Source organism: Myotis daubentonii, chromosome 14 (genome assembly GCF_963259705.1).
Source record: "Myotis daubentonii chromosome 14, mMyoDau2.1, whole genome shotgun sequence".
In the NCBI taxonomy this organism is placed as follows: domain Eukaryota; kingdom Metazoa; phylum Chordata; class Mammalia; order Chiroptera; family Vespertilionidae; genus Myotis; species Myotis daubentonii.
This window is the reverse complement of record NC_081853.1, coordinates 59,560,568-59,579,956: the sequence shown is the minus strand read 5'-3', so window position 1 is coordinate 59,579,956 and position 19,389 is coordinate 59,560,568. Positions and strand designations below refer to the sequence as shown.

Genomic DNA, 19,389 nt, shown 5'->3' with positions numbered 1-19,389 from the left:
GTCCTGGGAAAGCGTGAATGCCCCCAGCACTCTGGGTAGCCTCACTCTTCATCAGTTCGGCCCCCTTCCCGGGACCTCCGTGGGGACCCACTGGGGCTTCTGGCGAGAGCAGAGCCCAAGACCCTTCGTTGGGTGACACCAGTTTGACGGCCGCCCTCCCTTCCTCCGTAGGCGGCAGCGCAGGGGGGCCCTGGGTCTCTCCCCCGCTGCCCCGCATCATCTGAGTGTCTGTGGGTGCCCCCAGCCACCTCCCCCCCAGCCACCTCCCCAGGCACAGGCTCCCGGTGGGGCTCAGGAGGGCTGGGCTTCCTCAGAGCGGCCACTTGCTTCCGACCAGGGTAGGGCGCAGGGTAGGCCCGGCAGCTGACAAACCTGCCCTCTCCCCAGGCTTCACCTGGAGCAGTCGGGAAGGAGACAGGTCCCAGGGGAGCACTCGTGGGGACGAGGCTGGTGGACAGAGGGGCCACCCGGAGCCTCCGCCCAGGAGCGAGGAAACCGGCGACACGGACAGTGACGTGAGAATCTCAGGTACAGCCCAGGCTTTCAGAAGGACTCCAGCAAGACAGAGAAAGGCCCTTGACAATCAAGTCCATTTTACAGATGGCAACATTGAGGCTCAAGGACTTGGAAGCAAGGCTCAGGCACGGAGAAGCCAGTGGCTCCTCCCCCCCGGCCTGCGAGCCACTGCAGGTCAAGGTCACTGGAGACTGGTCTAGTCGCAGAGGAAGGGAGACCACGGCTCTGGGGCCACCTGTCACCCTCTCCCGCCTCCCAGTCGGGGCTGCAGCAGCATCTCCCTGCGAGAATCTCATCTCCTCCAAGGGCACCGCCTACAGGGCCCATCCTGCCCTCTGCTCTGGGCCACGCGGGCCACGCTGGGCCTGCTCGCAGCCCGGGAGTCCACGCGGCCTGCTCAGCGCTACGCCTGGTCCAGGGGAGGCCGAGCTACCAGGGCTCCCTGGGGTCCCGGCAGGTGGGCAGTCGATGCGTGTCGTCCGTCCCTCTGGATGTGCTGGTAACAGGACTGGAGGGAGAGGGGAGGGTGAGGCTGCTGTCCTGCCCACTCCCAGCCATTGCAGGTTCGGGCGGTTACCAGGTGCACCCCCCGCCCGGGCCTGCACCACCGTCTGCAAGGAAATGGGCCCCCCTCCCCCATGTGCTCGGACTGCCGTCTGGAACACACTCGGGCCCTGGGGTGCTCTGGCTGGAATGCACTTGGCCGCCCCCAGCCCCTTTTCACAAGGGCAGGTCCAGGGCTCTGCGAGGGTCCCTCTAGGGAGGCACATGTGTTGTGGGAGTGAGCTCACTCCATGGCGGTGGCGGCTGCAGGGAGGGGTCTGCCCCAGTGGCCGGGGCATCTCTGTCCCTCACCTCGAGGGCCGTGAGCAGGAAGTCATACCGGCCGCCCGTGTGGTTGGGGTCCATCATGTCCCGGGTCAGGTGGAGCTCGGCTCCCAGGTGCTGGATTCTGGAGAACCACCCGCAGTGAGAGGGAGAAAGGGGCCACCAGGGACAGGCCCCGAGCGGCTGGGGGAGCAGCAGGCCTGGGAGGCTGGACACCTGGGCCAGGTCCCTGCTCTGCACGAACGCCCACGGGACCGGGGTGGCGCCCCGGGACCCACTTCTCTCTGGGCCTCAGTGTGCCCGTCGGTACTAAGATACTAAGAAAAGCAGTGACCTTCACAGACTGCTGTTCAGAGTGCTGGGGGGGTGGCGGGGGGCGGGGGGACCCGCTCCGCAGGCGGCTCACCGGGCGCGCGACACCACGTAGATGAGCAGCGGCAGCAGGTCGTCCATGGGCAGCTTGTGCTCCTGGCCCAGCGCCTGGGACACCGTGGCCTCGATCTCTTCGTATGTCCTCTCCAGCGCCTCCTGCTTCTCCCGGGGGTCCACTGTGGTGCTGCAGATCAAGGCCCCGGTTCAGTCCCAACGGGGCCCCACCACGTCCGCCTCCCCACACCCTGCCCAGGGCCCAGACTCACATGATCTTCTGCAGACACTCGGTGGCAGACACCAGGGAGTGTCTCTGTGGGGCGGGGGGAGCAGCTGGTGAGGCCCAGTCCCCCAGCTCTGTCGCGTCCCCTCCCTGGCCACCCACCCATCCCCATCACTGGCTTCAGCACAGCCCTGCCCAGAGAGTTGAGGGCATGGGACAGCTCTGCTGTGAGCCTCAACTTAGCTGTAAAATGGGGAAAATGGTTGGCAGGAGGTTGGGAGGATCAAAATGGATAAAGAAGATAATAATCGTAACAGCCTGGGCCGCTGGCTGGGCCCAGTTCCGATGGCCTATGTCAGTGGCTCTCAACCCCAATTCCTGATCCTCCCCGCGTTTCCGACCGTAGGTCTGGGGGCCCAAGAATCTGCTTTTCTAACAGGTGCCCAGAGGCTGCTGCTGCCTGGGGAGGCCCAGCCCACTTCCCCCGCAGCCAGCACTGTAGCCGACGAGGAAATGGAGGCACAGAGATCAGACGCTGGGCCCACGGCAACAGAACCACGAAAAGGTGGAGCCTGGGTCCGAGCCTGGTCACTGTGGGCCATCAGCTGCACCCTCACCCCCAGGGAAGTCAGAACCACCGGGGAAGCCTGGCGTCCCCTCCTCACCCCCTCGGCCCCTCCTCGGCCTCTGCAGCCTCTGACCAGCAGCCTGAGGCAGAAGCTGGGAAGCTGGCACAAACCTGGGGTTAAGCTCGGGGTGCAGGCCCCCCTCCCTGGGCATGTACAAGGCCTGCTCTCTCACCTGATTGGTCGTCAGCGTGAGGTCCTCGCGGGGCCACAGGCGCCTGAAATTTAAAAAACGCAACAGGACGCTTTGCCAAGAGGAGGGGGCAGGGTCTGCGGTCAGAGGGCAAGTTCCCTGTGTCCCCAGCAGGGCCGAGTGCAGACACGGGCCCACATGGCAGCCCCGAGCGCGTGTGTGCAGCCCAGGGCAGGGAGAGGCTGAGGGATTCCTGGAGAAGGGAGACCTCCCTCCGGCCCAGCATGAAGGCGACTTGCAGCTGGAGGGCGTGGGAGAGAGACGCCTGGGAAGCCGGCGGCACCTGGTCTCCGGGCTGGTGACTGGTCAGATGCAGGAAATACTCCCCAAGATGGAGGGGAGACGGGGTTTGGGGGGAGCACCCTCCCTGAGTGACAACGACCAGGCGTGGGAGTGGCGTCCGTGCCCTCACCCCTCCGAGGACCCGTGGCCGGGAGGGATGCTGAGGAGAAAGGTGTTGTGGGTGGAGGGAGGCCCTGCCCTGCCCCTGGAAGGTGCTCGGTTTCCCCTTGAGGATCTCCCCTCCCCCACTCTCAGTCCAAGAGCCAGGAGCAGGCGAGCTTGCCCAGCCCCGGTGTAGACCCCGAGGTGGCCCTGGCCACTCTGGGCACAGCCAGCCTTCGGGGAGCACTCAGGCCCAGGCCAAGCCAGTGAGGGGGGACTCGGGGGGGGGGGGCTCTGCGGGAGCTGCTGGGCAGGGGAGACGGTGAGGGGACTGAGCTGGGAGAGGTTAAACCTGAGGGGCTGAAGCCACACTCGTCACCATAAGGGGGAGCCAGAGACAGACCAACACAGAGACGCTGCTTCCCTGAGCCGGGCACCTAGATCCAGCCACACCTGAGTCAGACGCGCCCCTAACCTCGACCTTGATGGACACTCGGCCAATTAATGCCCCGTTTCTCCTAAAGACCACGTGCGGGTGTGCCCTCCGCGGGGGGCTTACTGCTGCACGTCCAGGTGCTCCAGGAGCTGGGTGTCGGGGAAGAGGCTCAGGCTGGCGATGCCCTGGCTGTACAGCCTGTCCTCGCTCTCGTGAAGCAGCAGGTAGAGCGTGAAGAGCTCCGAGTAGAAGCTGGGCAGCATGAGAGGCAGCACCAGTCCGTGCACCTGCCGGGTCCTGAGGGACAGCGACCAGGACAGTGCGGGGTCAGCTGGAGGGTCTGGTGCTGGTCACTACTTGAGCTGCCCTCCGACGAGCCCGTCCTGCTCCTTGTCCCACAACAGGGTCCCCGCCCCCAGCCTCCTCCGTCGAGGAAGCCCTCCGCCAGCCTGTGCTCGGCCGCACAGCGATGGCTCTGCCGCCGGCCGCTCCGTGCGCCTGGAGAGCCTGCGCGGCAAGCGGAGCAGGATTTTAATCCCATTTCACCGAAAGCCAACGAGGCCCCGAGTGGACAGCGACTGGCAGCAAAGCCTCGGCGGCCCTTCCAGGACAGTCCTTCCTGCCTCCAGTGCTCTGTGCTTCCTGGGGCTCCAGGGGAAGTCCCCCTGACGCTGACCCCGCGCCCAGGCCTCCGGCAATGCAGTGGCGCGGGGCCTCTCCGATCGGCACCTCTAGGCCTGGAATCTGACGGCAAACTGTGCCGTTTGATCTCGGGGTCTGGGGGGGACAGACTTAATGACCCACGTGACTTGCTGTGTGACCGCAGACTCGGCCCCTGCCAGGACTCAGTTTCCCCATCTGTGCACAGGTAGGAGGGCACCTGGGCTGCCGCCCACCTCTGAGAGATGGGGCTGGATTAACACATTCGGACAGAGAGATAGTTGGGGCACTGCCCCTCCCTGGAACCGAGGTCGTGGGTCATCGCTCTGCTCGTGGAACAGATCCTGGGTCCTTCTGACCCTGAAAGCTCTATGAACAACGCTTGGTCCGGGCCTTCACTCCCAACACTTCCCCAGAATCGTCCCTTTCCCCGGGGGCCCGGGAGCCAAGGTGTGAGGCCTCCCTAGACCCCAAACCTGACTGGCCCGGGGAGAGGACCCACAGACCCCACGGGGGCCTGGGAAGCCACCTGGTCTCAATGTCTTCCTCCTTCTCCGGGGCCTCGCCCTTGCGCTGCAAGGCAACCTGCAGCAGACCCCTGCAAGCCAACGAGAAAGGGACAGTGTGGCCGCCACCTCCCACAGAACCAGCACTCCCCCTCCGTCACCAAGGGCGGTGGCTCCACCCCAGACCTGGGCACACAGCCTCCCAAACCTCAGGGGTGAGGGGCCGGCCGAGTCCTGGCCCCTCTGTGATGATTCTCGGGGTGCAGCTCAGCCGGGACTGGAAAGGGGGCCTGAGTCCAGGGCTTAGCCTTCAGGGGGGTCAGAGTTCCCCTGGGGTCAGGGGTCAGCCCAGGGCCTGATCGGGCCTGGCCATCATCACTCACCCTCTGCTCCCCAGCTGCACACTGACCAACCCCTCCCCCCGGTTCCTTCTCCACCCAGACCTGAGGGGGAAGCACATGGCTCCAGGCTCCAGGCACAGCCGATGCGCAGAAAGGGCTGAGCCCCTCCCCTGGGCCACAGGCAGTGGCTGCCCACGTGTGCCACGGGCTCACCTGTAGGCGGCCCAGAGCTCCTGGGCGTGCTGCTTCACCTCCTCCAGGGCCAGCCCCTGCAGGTGCTTGTTGGCCCCGAAGCCTGCGTACGTGGCCTGGAAGGTCAGCATCAGCGTCCGGAGCAGCTTCCCCAGGGGGTGCCGCGAGCTGCTCAGGGCCTGCCAGCGCGTAGCAACGGAGAGGCTCAGGGCGGGGCCTGGAGCCCAGCGGGCCCGACGAGAGCCCCGAGACTGCGCCCAGTGCATCCCTGGGAACACCGAGGCCCTCTGAGGAGAAGGGGCCCACACCTGGCCCCTCGGTCGGCACCCGGGGCCGTGAGAAGGCCCCCCAGCCCCCGGGCCTCACCTTCCGGAGACACTGCTGCAGGGCCTCGGGCTCCCGGTGCTGTGCCACCTCCTCCAGGATGTCTTCCATTCTGCCCACACTGTCGTCCAGCGGGGTCCTGGGCACCGTGCACACGTCCTCAGCCACCCCCAGCCCCGGCCCACCCCCTCCAGGAAGCCTCTGGGTGTCCCCATGGGTGCCTGGGCACACGCACCGGGCTCACCTCTCACAGCACAGGTACTCCTGGGACTCGCGCAGCTCCTGCAGGCTCTGCGCGTGGAAGCCCAGCAGCGCCTCCTGCAGGTCCCCAGGGCAGCCGGCACGCACAAAGTCCCGGAAGGGGCCGTAGACACCCCGCCAGCGGCTCTCCACCGGGAAGGCGCCCAGGCCCAGCTGCCTGCGGTGAAGGCGTGGGAGTGCAGGGGGAGAAATGGGGCTGTGGTGGCAGGACCCTGTCCAGGCCCCTGGAGAGTGGGGATAGCCAGCCTGGCCGAGTCAAGGCCGCACACTGACCAGCCCACCCCCTGGTTCCTTCTCCACCAGGTCTAAGGGGGAAGCACCCCCTGCCCTGGCTCCAGCAAGTTTCCTTCTTCACCTTGGCTGCTGGGGAACTCAGCTCACGACTGCTCAACCATAACTGTAAGGCTTATCTGCATCTCCCTTTCTTTCCAGCTCAACTCACACTTTTGTTTTCTATTTTATTCTTGTTTTTGTTTGTTTTGCTTTATAAACTGTTTTGTATTCTTCCTAGAAAAATAGCAAGGTCTAAGCAAAGCCTACGTGTAATATTTTTCTCCAGTTTTGTGGCACATGGCGTCATCGCCACATGGTCCTTGATTCCAAGTCTCTGAGTTAAGGGCTGTGTGCCCTGAGCTCTCTGATGAGACCTGTGCCCTTTGGGGTGGAAACAGACACAGACACCCCATAGGCTCTGAACGCTGGGCCAGATGGCGCGGCTCTCACCTCTTGCAGGTGCTGCTTGGGTCGGGCGGGCAGGTCGCCATGTCCAGCACACCCTGGGTGTACAGTCCCCTCTGGGCCCCGCTGCCGAAGGAGCCCTCCAGGGTGAAGCCATAGGAGGTGAGCTTGCCCTGGAAGCCGGAGAGGGAAGCAGGGATGTCTGTCTACTGTCTGTCTGTCCAGGTGCCCTTCCATCCAATCACAACAGGCCTCATGCCTGTCCCTCCCGCGTGGCCTTCCCTCCACCCATTTCCCTGCCACCCAAGGGGCTCACGGTCCTCCACCCCCAGCAGCTCCCCCACCCAGGGCTGTGCCCTTCCCCCAGGGTCACCTCTGACGGGAACTGGGGAAGAGGGACTCAGCTCGGGGAGCACCACAACTGTGGGCGGGGGGAGGGGGGGTGCGGCAAGCCCAGAGGAGGGCAGGGCTGGGGGAGGGCGTGGGGGCTCCGGGGAGGGGCAATGCGCTGCTGCCTGGGCTGTTCCGTTCCTAGCACTCCTGTGCGGCCACAACAAAATCAAAACAGCCCCACTCTTCAAAGGGCCCCTCAGGACACCACTGCTTCTGCTGGGTCAGCTGGGGCAGGAAGACCCCAGGGCACCTGCCGGAGGCACTGGTGATGTGGGTGGAGGGTGGGTCCCAACGAGGAGACAGGCAGAGGACGCAGCCAGGAGGCCCCAGCGCAGGCCCACCCTCCCTCCTCGACTCCCACCAGGATCACACCACACCCCGCAGCAGGAGGGTCCTGGTAACGCCGGCGGATGGGAGAGGCCCTTCCCTGCCTTCTCCACCCACTGCCTGCAGCCTCAGCCCTGGGTCCCAGGGGGAGGTTCAGACTCCAGTCCTGGCCTTGGCAGGGAGGGGAGTTGGCTCTCACCTTCCCCAGGAGGGTCAGGTCCCTGGTGAAGGTGCCCTCATACAAAGAGTCGTCTTCAGAGAGGAGGGTCCCTGGGCCCTGGGGAGGGAAGCCAGCAAGAGGGTCAGGTGCAGAAGGGCCAGGAGACATGGGGAGGGGGGAGTAGGAAAGGGGAGTGGCATTGACTTGTGGGGAGCAGGGTCCTGACCCTGTCACGCCTCCGGGACTGTGCTGGTGGGATGCCAGCCCTCGGCCGGCTGTGCACCGCACATGAGCCCCTGCACCTCATCCCGGTCACCCTGGACCGCCCTGGGCTGGCCCCTCCTCCTGGGGCCTCTCTCAGGAAGCCTCCTGGGGAGCCCCCCTCCGGCCCCTGGCTCAGGAAGTACTATGCTTCTCCAGAACCACCCACTTCCTGCCACTGACTCAGACAGGGGACGGCGGAACGGATCCCTGGGAGCCTGAAGCCAGGTGGGACACTATTTCTGTTCCTATTTCTGCATCTAGTTTATGCGCCCACCTCCGTCTTTCCCTCCTTCAATCCTCTCCAGAACAAGGTGCAGCGTGAACAAACAAACACAACAGCAACAACGCCTGGGGCCCAGGGGTGCTGGCGGGTGGGAGCTGGCGGGTGGGTGCTGGCGGGTGGGAGCTGGCGGGTGGGAGCTGGCGGGGTGGGAGCTGGCGGGGTGGGAGCTGGCGGGGTGGGAGCTGGCGGGTGGGAGCTGGCGGGGTGGGAGCTGGCGGGGTGGGTGCTGGCGGGGTGGGAGCTGGCGGGTGGGAGCTGGCGGGGTGGGAGCTGGCGGGGTGGGTGCTGGCGGGGTGGGAGCTGGCGGGGTGGGAGCTGGCGGGTGGGAGCTGGCGGGGTGGGAGCTGGCGGGGTGGGTGCTGGCGGGTGGGTGCTGGCGGGGTGGGAGCTGGCGGGTGGGAGCTGGCGGGGTGGGAGCTGGCGGGTGGGTGCTGGCGGGTGGGTGCTGGCGGGTGGGAGCTGGCGGGTGGGAGCTGGCGGGGTGGGAGCTGGCGGGTGGGAGCTGGCGGGTGGGTGCTGGCGGGGTGGGAGCTGGCGGGTGGGAGCTGGCGGGGTGCCCGGCTCAGGGCCTCGGGTCTGCGTCTCAGCCTGCCACTCAGCGGATGCGACAGTGGGCAGTTCTCCGACGTCCCTGAGCCTCACGGGAGTCATCCCTACACGAGGGACAATGATGGGGCCACTGGGGGTCCCACGAGATTGTGCTGGGAGCCGAGTCCAGAGCTGGGCGTCCGGTTAGGGGCCCACGGATGTTGGCATCGCCGCGGCCCCGCCCTTCACTCTTCCTGCTTGTCTGAGCCTTTGCCACAAGCAGGTGGGGAAACCGAGGCCGGGAGGGCCAGGGACTCGGCCAAGGCCAGGGGCGGGGGTACAGGACTGGAATCCTGCCCAGCACCCGGGAACCCAGCTTCCCGCCTCCCCCACCCCCGACCACCTCAGCTGGGCCTCAGGTCCCGGAGCAGGGCTGCACTCAGCCCCAGTGCAGACGGAAGGGAGCTCAGGACACAGGACACCGGGGGTCACTCCACTCACCACCATCTTGTCTGCCTGGAAGGTCCCCTGGTAGCAGACGCCTGCGTGGGTGACAATGAGCCCCGGGCCATGGCGCTGGTCCGCCTGCCACATGCCAATGTAGCGCTCACCCCTGGGGAGGGGGGAGGGGGCCAGAGTTGAATGAGAATCGTTCCCATGTACCTTCGGTGTGTTCTGGTGTGTGTGTGTAGGGGGTGATCACCGGGGTGGGGGGTGGGATGGAGGCAGATGAGCCTCCTGAATCCATTCAACTCAGACACCAGGCAGGTGAAGTCAGGACCCCCAAGAGGGTGGAGGAAGGAGAGAGCCTGCCTGGGAGAGGGCATCTGGGCAGGCTTCCCGGGGGAGGCGGCAGGCAGGGCAGATGGAGTGGGTGCCATTCAGGCATGTGCAGGGCCATGGAGGGAGGGGGTGCACCGGATATACAGGGGTGGTCAGTGTCCACTAGGTGGAGGGGCACACGGCGTCACCGCGGGAACAAGGTCAAAGGCGAAGCCTCAAATGCCCGGCTGGGGACCCTGAGCCTGGTGTCAGCCCAGAGAGCCCGGAGGGGCCGCGGCCCTCAGATGGGGCCAGAGCTCCTTCCAGACAGCACGAGGGGCCAGAGTAGCTTCCGGAGCGGGAGACAGCCAAGGGGGGGAGGGGAGGGAGGACCGGAGACGGGATAAACAGAACGGACTTCCCATGACAGGAAGCCTGTGGCTGAGGCTGTGTGGTCCCTGAGGGTTTTCTCTGCCCCCTCCCCCCGCCCCCCACCCCCGCACCCTGGGGAGACCGCGGGGCACGCACCTGTCGCCGTCCTCCTGGATCCCGTAGCCGCTCCTCTGGCCCCTCTCCCAGTGGCCCGTGTACTTGCGGGGATGAGGGGCCTGCGGGGTACTCTTGAGGACCCCAAAACCGTGCCGCAGGCCCGCCTGGAAGTAGCCCTTGTACTCCTCGTCAGTGCCATACCTGCAGAGAGCACAGCGGGTGGTCCCGCCTCCCAGAGCTCGGCCCAGGGCGTCCCTGGACTGGGAGCCCACCCGCCTTGGCCCGAGGTCACTTACTCACAGATGCCGTAGCCACACATGCTGCCTTCCCGCCAGTGGCACTTGTAACAGTCGAACTTGTCCTCAGAGGCCTGGGGCACCAGGTAGATGCCAAAGCTGCCAGTGTGGGTGGGCGGAGGGATTGGCACAGGGCCGCCCTGACCCAAAACCCCCCTTCATACCCTCCAGGCCACCCTTTCTCAGACGACGGGGAGTCTCACAGGTGCTCAGCCACCTCCTTCCCGGGGCCCCTCTCAGGACACCCCCACCTGCCCCATGCACCCTGGGAGTGCCTTTGGCCCCGGGCCACTCGCCCACGGTGCCCACTGCAGGGCCGCAGCTTCCCTTTTGTACAAAGACAGGAGCTGGGCCGTCGGGGTTTGGGAACCCAGGATGGGGCCAGGCTGTGGGCAGGGGCACGAGCCCTTCTCCTGCCCACACACGCTCCCGCATCGGCCCCAGCCTTACCCGTGCTCCAGGCCCTGGCAGAAGCTGCCCACGTGGTTCTGCCCATCTGGCCACTTCAGGGTTCCCCTGGAACACAGGCGAGGCCAGGGCGTCAAGCCCAGCAGACCCATCCTCCGTCACACGCGGGCGCCCAGCCGGCCCTGCCGCCGGCTCTCAGCGGCCCAGGTTCCCTTCGAACTGGACCCCTCCACCCTCCTCTCGAGCTCACGGCCCACAGGCTGTTAAGCCTTCTCTACGCCTGCGCTCGTGCTCGAGCGTCTGGTAAGGACGGAGGAAGACAGGATGCGTGCAAACACCGCCTCCTCCGCCACACGGTGCTACGATGTGAGGACTGTTCTCCTGCCGCCGGGGACAGAAGGCCCCTGCAGGGCGGCCACCGACGTCTGCCCCACGCCGTGTGCCACCAACACTGACTTACGGGTCACAGACCTACTGCCGGCCAGTCCTGCCCAATGGGGCTTAAGGGAAACTCTGGGTCAAGCAGACCTGACCAACTGACCACGGGAACAAGAGCCTTGGGTTCCGCCCCGAGGACTGGGGCCCATGTGGGTCCTGCCTGCCCCTCTGCCCCGGGAGCCCGTCACTCACTTGCCGTGGGGCCTGCCCCGGCACCACTCGCCCTCGTAAGTGGCCTGGCAGAGCCGACCCTCCGCCAGGAAGGTGTACGCCCCGGAGCGGCAGGTGGGGGTCTCGCAGGACACCAGGCCCGCCCCCAGCACCGGGAAGTCTTTCTTCCCACGCAGGGCCTGGCACACGGCCTGGGTGACCATGTGCCGCCAGACCACCTGATGGGACGGGAAACACAGGACAGGTCGCGTCGCTGGAGGCAGCCCGCTAGGGAGCCTTCTGGGGTCACCCCAGCACGACCCTCTCCACCCCCCCACCTCCAACCCTGTCTACCACTTGGAGGAATCTCCGACCACTCCATGCTGCGCCCTAGGGCCCTCCTTCCACACCTGAGCTCCCTGTCCGCCGTTCCAGGGCCTGCCCGGGGGTGGGGGCAGGCAACACCACCAGTTCTCGCTCCACAGAGAAATACCTGCCTCCATGGCATTCTGATGCTTGACCCCAGGCTGACCCCTGACCTCCTCTGACCCTGACCCCAGAGGCCGGACTCACCCACGGAGCCTCAGGTTGTATACCTGTGCCCTCCCCTCCCTTCCTGTCTCCTTCCCTCACTCCCTCGGCCCCACCCCCCAGTTCACAGTTCACCCACTCACCAGGTCCTGGGGGCTCCTGGAGCCAAAAAAGAACTCTTCTTCCGGAGTGAGCAGGTGAGCCGCGCACCTAGACGGAGGGAGTGGCGAATAGGCCCCGCTCTGTCCCGGGGCTGGGAGGGCCCCCGTCAGAGCCTTGGGGTACAGGCGGGTCATAGGGTAGAAGGAGGGGAGGCGTGGGGTGTCGTTGGAGGAGGCTGCTCACCCGTCCTGCTCAGGATCCACCCACACCAGCTTCAGGTCGAAGGTGTGGACACTGTGACCCTGGAAGACAGGACAGGGTGTCATCCAGAGCCCAGACCAGACGCTCACCTCCTCCTCCGGGGCCCGCGCACCAGCCTGCGGGGCGGGCACACCCCGTGTCCCCAGGCTGCTCGTCCCACCAGCCCAGCCGAGACCTCACCACCCCTACCTGTCCCCGCCTCCAGGGGGGCCCTTCCCAGCCCAGGCCCGGCCCCCCCATCCAGCCCCGTCTCAGCCACCAGAACAGGCTTCTGGAGACCCAGCTCGGCCCCACCAGCCCCTGCGGGACCCTCTCCATGGATCCCGTTGCCTGGGGAGGAGCCTTACTCCCACCTGCTTCTCCCTTTCCCTCTCCCCAACCAGACCCAGGCCCCACGCCCAGACCTTGGTCGGCCCCACCCACCTGCAGAAGGACGAGGACGTCATCAAAGAGCAGCACCCGCTCTGCCCGCAGCGGGGTGACCGTCACCGGGACGTCCTGGCTGTCTTGCAAGAGGCGGCGAGCAGGGGTGCAGAGGGCATCCTGGCGAGGGGGGCAGGGCTTGGGCACCCATCCTGGATGCACTAGCCACTCCCCTGCCTGCCTCCACCCCCTACCTCCCCCACCTGCTGGAGGCGCCCAGGACACATGGACACTGGTGGTCAGTGACGGGCCAGAGGCTTGGGGTCATTCCCAGCCACTCCCAACAGGGCTGCACAATTTCTCTGAAGCATCACTTTGTCCTCTCCAGCTCACCTGGAGCCATGGCCCCACCCAAGCCCCTATCAACTCTCACCTGACCTCCCTCTGGCAACTCTGGCAACTCTTGCCCCCTCACCGCCCCCCCCCACCTGTTCTCCTGATTCTCTATCCTAGGCCCCAAGCCTAGCACAGGGATTGTGCCCCTGCGGGGACAGTGCGTGCCATGGTCGGTAGGGACATGGGGGTGCAATCGCTTGGTGACATCCCAGGAGAGAGGGTCAGCTCGGCTGGCCATTCTTGCCCAGATCCAGCTCTCGGCCGGGCCCAGGAGGCACTCAGCAAATGGGTGAACGTGGCCGACAGAGGGCCCTCACAGCCACCTGGTTCAGCCACCAGCCCGCTTCCAAACGGGGAAGCCATCCACAGGCTCCTGCCCCAGGAAGCTCCTTCCCTGACGGCCCTCGGGCCGCACCCTCACCCGCAGCCGGCTGCTCAGGGTGAGCCAGAGGGCCTGCGTGGCCTCGGCCTGGTCCAGCGCCTGCTTCGTGAAGGAATGGAGGTCCCCAAAGAGGGTGGCCGCGTGCACCACCAGCTCCCGGGCAGGGTGACACTGCAGGGGACAGAGCAGCCAGGCAGGGCCTTTCAGAACCTTCTCTGTCCCCCCACCCCCTCCCCCAGGGCTGCCCGGCTCTGGCCTGCGTCCCAGCCCCAGTGCACCCTTTCTCCCCACAGCTCCTGGGGCGTGGCCGGCGCACAGGTCTCCCAGGGAAGCAGGACGTCCCAGGCCGCCCAGCGGGGCCTGGGCCTGGGCCCTCACACCCAGTCTGTGATTCCTCGTCTGCGCCCGGGGTCTCTGCCAGCTCCGCCAGGGCAGGGCCAAGAACCTCAGATGAGCCCCGGACAAACACATGTCCCTTCACCCCCCTCAGAACAGGGCCGCGTCCCCAAAGCCTGGCCAGGTCCTTCTCAAACCAGGGTCCCCGCGTCCCGCAGGTGTCCTGAGCCAGGGCCCTGTGCCTCCCCCCAGGCCGCAGGCTGGAGAGCGGCCCCTGGCCCCTGCCACTCACCGCCCCGATGGTGTCCCGCAGGCTCAGCAGGAGGAACGCGTACTTCTGCACGTGATGGGCGAGCGGCTGGCGCAGGGCCTGGACCAGGGCGGTGCCCATCGAGCCGTCGGGACTCACGCCCCACAGGAGCTGCTGCAGGGCCTTCCGCTGGCCCCGCCAGTACCTGCTGAGAGGCGGCCCCACACCGCTGTCACTCCTCCATCCCACGCCCACGCCCACCACCATCGCCTCCCTGCCCTGGCGAACCCCCCCGGCTCCCAGCACCTGTCCCAGCCGCCAACCCTCGCCCCGGCCGGTACCCGCAGAGCCTGCGTGGCCCCTGGAGATGTGGTGGCAACAGCTCAGCGTTTCAGTGGGTGGTGAGCACAACCATCACCCAGGTAGGCGTGTCCCCTCCCTGCCCCAGGGTCACCCCGGGCTCTGGATCCCTGGCAGCTGCTCGCTAGGTTTGCCTCCCTCTTCCCATAGATCAGTGCGGAGCTGTCAGAGCCAGGAGAGCTCGGGCTGTCATGGGCCCTGACGCTCACTGCTCTGGGGCAGAGCTTCCCCCCACTTCCTTCCCAGATGCCCCACCGGAGGCCACCGCAGCAGCAAGCTCACCTCCTCTGCTTCGCTGCCTTCTGAAAGGCCTGCACCACCACACAGCTCGTGTAGGACTCAATGTACCTGCAGACAGGACAGGGCACCCTGCAGGCCCGGCCCCTGCCCTTCTGGGATCCCCGGATCCCACCCTGAGTGGCTGCAGCCCTGAGGGCCTAGACAGTGGCCTGGCTCTAGGCACAGGCGACCTGGGGCCCTGACCATTCTAACTCACCAACGCTTCCTTCCCGGGGAGCCCCCGGCTCAGGCCTGGGGTATCTGAGTCTGCGCAGGACTAGTGCCTGTGAGCCCACCCCGCTGGGCCCCACCCCAGGCTCAGCCCAGCCCCCTGCCCCAGCGCTGACCCAGGCGGGCATGGGCCCTGACACCGTCCTCGCTGCCTTACTCCATGTGGACCTGCAGCACATGATCGGCTTCGAGCAGCAGCAGCAGGGACTCGAGGCCGATGGCATCCGGGTGGCACAACCGCTCCCGCAGCGCGCGCAGGCTCCTCTCCGTCACCTCCCACAGCTGCTGGGCGCACCCGTGCAGTTGCTGCAGGAGCCGCAGGCACTCTCTGCCCTGGGGGTCCGAGGGCTCTGGGGGGCACACCCACACAGTGAGGGGGGACAGGGAGCTCACAGAGGCCCCGGGGTCACCTGAGGGCCAGCGGCACCCCGCAGCCCTGGAGCTGCGGCCAGGGTCCTGCATCCCTGGGGACCTGGGAGAGGATGGGGAGCCCATATGCCCCCTTGAGCTCAGCAGGGGACCAGCAGGCTCATCTTGAGGTGTGACCACAAGTACTTCCTCACCAAACAGGACTAACACCCCTCGGTCTTCCGCAGGGGACTGCAGGTGCGGACACAGCCCCCACGAGGAAGGCACCTGCCCCAGGTCACTTCACAGTGAGACCCAAGTTGGAGGTGACACCGGCTTCATGTCACACCCTGAGGGACAGCGAGATGAGAATGCAGCCTGCGCCCTGGAAGGGGTGGCATTTCATCTCTAGGCACAGCTGGGTCTGAGCTAGGATGGGGATCACGGTCTGGCCCCTCAGGGTCTCTCTAAGGAGCAGCCAGCGGTTGGGGCCAGGACCCCAGTTCCCTCCAGCTGCAGCTCAGAGGCCCAACCAGGTGAAACTCCTGCCCCCAGGACAGTTCCTGTGTCCCCGCCTCCCCCTGGAAATGGGACACACCAGCCGTGAGCAGCGGCTGGAGAACACGGCTGCTGATCCGGGCGAGGGTGGCCGAGAAGACTTCCTCCAGCTTCAGCAGGGCCGCCTCCTCGGGGCTGCACATGCCCGTGTGCTGCTCAGCGCCTGCAAACGGGCACCGAGTAGAGCAAGAGGTGCGGGCCACAGGTCCGTGCCAGCCCCCTCGGGCGGTGACTACCCCCCATTGGAACGGAGCGATGAGCCCAGGTCACCTCGAAGAGAAGTTCCCAGTCTGGCCACTGCCCCTGCCCCCTCTCGACCTGGCCCTGCTGAAGGGAGCCCGAGGGGTGCGAGGCAGGACCCAGAACTGCAGAGGGAGCAGCCCTGGCCTGCTCACTCCTGGGCTCAAGGGACACCGAGTGGTGCCGACCCAGCCCTCTCCCCTGGGTCTGGAGGGAAGGATGTGCTGGCAGAGGAGCCACCTAGCCTTTCCCAAGGCCATGGCTCAGGATCCCTGCACCCCACAGGGCTGGCGAGCAAGGAGGCGTCTGGGGGTCTCACAGGGTTCTGCTGGAGCCATGGAGGACAGGCAAGAATAAAAAGGCAGAGAGGCCCTGACCGGTTTGGCTCAGTGGATAGAGCGTCGGCCTGCGGACTCAAGGGTCCCAGGTTCGAATCCGGTCAAGGGCATGTGCCTTGGTTGCGGGCACATCCCCAGTGGGAGGTGTGCAGGAGGCAGCTGATCGATGTTCTTCTCTCATCGATGTTTCTAACTCTCTATCCCTCTCCCTTCCTCTCTGTAAAAAGTCAATAAAATATAAAAAAATAAAAATAAAAAATAAAAAGGCAGAGAGGGCACTGCCCTTCTCGGAAAAAAGAAAAAAAAGAGAAAAAAAGGCAGAGAGGAGGACCAGGCAGGCAGGTGGGTACCAAGAGAGCAAAGGCTCGTGGGCAGGAGGGCCCAGCCCTGCGGGCGGCCGACAGAGCGCCATGGAGGACCTCAGCGGGGAGTGGTGTCCGTCAGCCCCGGGGAGGTGGACCGGTTGCAGAGGAGATGATGCCAAGCAGTGAGAGGGTGAGGTCAAGGTGGGCGGAGCCAGACACTCCAGGCACCCGCACCTGGCTTACCCTGCCGATGGGTCCTCCTGGAGGACAGGTGGGCTCGAGCCTTTGCACTACCTGCCCTGGAGTAAGGGGCCCTCCAAGCAGGTGGTGTCAGCTGGGAAGGTGGCCTCCTGCCTGAAGGGAGGGGCAGGAAGGGGCCTGGGCTCAAACCCAGCCCATAGCCAGGCCACAGTCTCCAAGTGGACACAGCCCTCTCTCACCAGACTTGGTGCTTCACCTGGCAAAGGAGGTCATATGCCCAACTCTGCCTCTCCCTGGCGCTGCCACTCCGAGACTCTGGAGTAGCTGACCTGGGGAGAAGGGGGGAAGAGACGTGATTGGGGCAGCTGGTGATGGGCAGGCAGACTCCAGGGGAAAGGAGTCTCATCCCTCCCCCTCCAGCCACAAGGAGCCTACAACCCCCAGGACACCGGTGCTGGGCAGAGCAGGGCAGAGCAGGGCGGGTGCCTCAGAATGTGGCCCAGGGCCCAGGCATTCCCGCCCCACCTTTCCTGCTAAGGCTTCAGGAGGGCGAGGCCTTGGGAAGGGGAGGCAGGAAGGGGAAGCAGCTGGAGCCTGGCTTCAGGCTTCTCTCTCAGCCGCCTGCAAGCCCAAGGCCCTCGGGGGGAGGGGCAAGTTGTTCCAGGTCAGCTCAGGCAGGCCCAGGAGAGCCAGACAAGGGGTCAGGGGTGCAACCCATACCTCCAGAAACGGGCGGAATGGAAAGGCCCTGTGTGGGGTGATCTCTGCACCCTCAGCTGGCAGGCAGCTGGGGTCTGAGCTGAGAGGTGGACAGTGGCTAACGGTGGAGGAAGGAGAGTGCAACCAGGATGGGAGGTGCGAACTGGGAACCAGATCAGGGCGAGCGGGGACCTGCAGTAAACAACTCACCACGGGGAGGTCTTACCCCCCCCACACTCACCTGGGGGCCGGCAGCCCCACCCACACCAATGCCACAATCAGAAGAGCTCTCTGCCCCTCTCGCTCTGCCCGGCTCTCTCTGCAGCTGGGAGCTGCTCCCCTACCCTGGAGCTATGGCTATACCCCAGCTGCTCGGACCCCCCTGTGGCCCCTGCCCAGCTGGCCATGCCCCGCGTCTCCACAGCCTTGCTCCTCTCTGCGCCTGTCACCTCTACGAAATGGGCTCCAACGAGAGCAGAGCTTTTCAAACATTTACTCCTCCCAAAAGGATCAGCAGGTGGACGGGAGTGGCTCTGGGTTTGGGGACCTGGTCCGCAGCCTCCCTCACCTCTCAGACCTGCCTGGGGCCCCCAAGGGGACCTCTAACCCTAGGAAACTGAGTCACGCTGTCGGGAGGAAAGGCCAGGAGGTAAGCCTGGCTGGTGAGGCCGGGGTGGGGAAGGCTGCAGTGGAGGCGGGGGTCTGGTCTGGTGGTCCCCAGGTTCAGGAGCACGGGCTGCATCCTGGAGGTGATGAGGAGAGGGTAAGGGCAGGGGTGAGGCCAGGCATGGGTAAGTGTACGTGTGTGTTTGCAGGGGAGGAGGAGGTGCTGAGCTTTAACAAGCAAGGGACCTAGCAGGAGTCCTCCCCTCTCTGACCAGCCCACTCTCCCTGGTCAAGGGCATGGCCCTCGCTCTCCATCCAAGTGTAAGTCTCCTTAGTGGCAGGCTGCACGTGCTGCACATGGGGAAACTGAGGCCCAGGAAGGAACAGGAGAGCCCAGATACACTATATGAAGAGCGCATCCAGGAGTCAGGCCCAGGCTCACCTGAGCCAAGTGGTTCTGAGCAGCCTGGCCGCTCACCTGAGCCAAGTGATTCCGAGAAGCCCGGCGGCTCACCTGAGGACGCACAGCAAGTTCCGGGCGGGCCCAGCCTCCTACCTCCCCAGGCAGCCTTCATGCTCAGAAGGGGTGGAGTGAGCGCGGAACTGGCCGGTCCCAGCATGCCCAGGTGAGTCAGCTGCCTGTCCCCGTGTCAGTCTACCCAGCAGCTAGACCTGCTCCCTTCCCTGCATTGCTGGCCTCAGTCCCCGCTGGGTCCCTCTCGGGCAAGGTCACGGAGGCCTCCCCTGCCTTCTCTGGCCCCTCAGCCACACCCTGTCATGGCACCCGTTCTGGTATTTCCCGGTCTGGACAGGCAAGGAAGTGCTGCTGGCTGTGGAGAAGTGTTCCTGGGCCGCCCCGGCGCCCCAGGATCAACCTGCCAGCCCATGGGCGGACAGCTAGCGAGGAGCAGCCCATGGGAGGGGGCACTGACCCTCCCAGCTGACCCGCAGTCTCCACCCCGCCTCGCCCCCAGCATCCTGACTCTGCCCCCCACGTCCCCGGTGGGTCCCAAGCTTCTCGTCCTAGAGGCTCCTCCGCTCCCAGCCTGGACACAAACTTCGTAACCTCCCTTCCTCTCCCTGCCCGGGCACACGCAGTCATTGGATTTTCCCAAACATGGGCTCCCGGGCCAACCACCAGGCGCCAGCCCGCGCGGTTCTCACTGCGGGCAACACCCGGCGGCGTCACCTCCTCCAGGCGGCCTCTCGGGCGAGCGGAGGTCCCGGCCAAGCCCCCGTCAATGCGCCCTCGGCCGGCCCGGCGCCAGGAGGGAGGGGGCGGGGACTGCTCCCGAGCCAGTCGGGTGACCACGGGGCAGGGAGGTCGAAGCGGGGTGGGACCTTCGGACAAACTCGGGCCGCGGGTACCCAGAGGCCGGAGAGGGACGGCGACACGGCGACCCGAGGGGGCGCGGAGGCGAAGGTCCCACCTGGAGCGAGGAGGGCGCGGAGCAGGGGAGCCCGCCAAGGCGCGCACGCCCACCCACCCTTACCTGTGCGCGCGGGTCCGCACCGGTGAGCGGGAGCGCAGATTCTCGCCGCGGCCGCACGCCTTCCCGCACGCCCCG

At 66.2% G+C, this 19,389-nt stretch overlaps 1 protein-coding gene across 1 annotated transcript; it reads right to left on the bottom strand.

Moving 5' to 3' along the window:
* Nucleotides 1-572: 572 nt before the first annotated feature.
* Nucleotides 573-19,389, bottom strand: ALS2CL (ALS2 C-terminal like). Its single transcript, XM_059664957.1, is given in 29 exon segments — nt 573-999; nt 1,001-1,024; nt 1,372-1,468; nt 1,751-1,900; nt 1,983-2,026; nt 2,738-2,780; nt 3,699-3,872; nt 4,765-4,833; nt 5,296-5,453; nt 5,641-5,737; nt 5,843-6,016; nt 6,583-6,710; nt 7,457-7,534; nt 8,994-9,105; nt 9,783-9,944; nt 10,040-10,138; nt 10,490-10,555; nt 11,078-11,274; nt 11,710-11,776; nt 11,912-11,970; nt 12,353-12,472; nt 13,110-13,241; nt 13,699-13,864; nt 14,299-14,364; nt 14,684-14,876; nt 15,473-15,587; nt 16,550-16,669; nt 16,773-16,845; nt 19,315-19,389. Coding segments are annotated over 26 exon segments (2,832 nt in total). The 5' UTR covers nt 15,576-15,587; nt 16,550-16,669; nt 16,773-16,845; nt 19,315-19,389; the 3' UTR covers nt 573-945.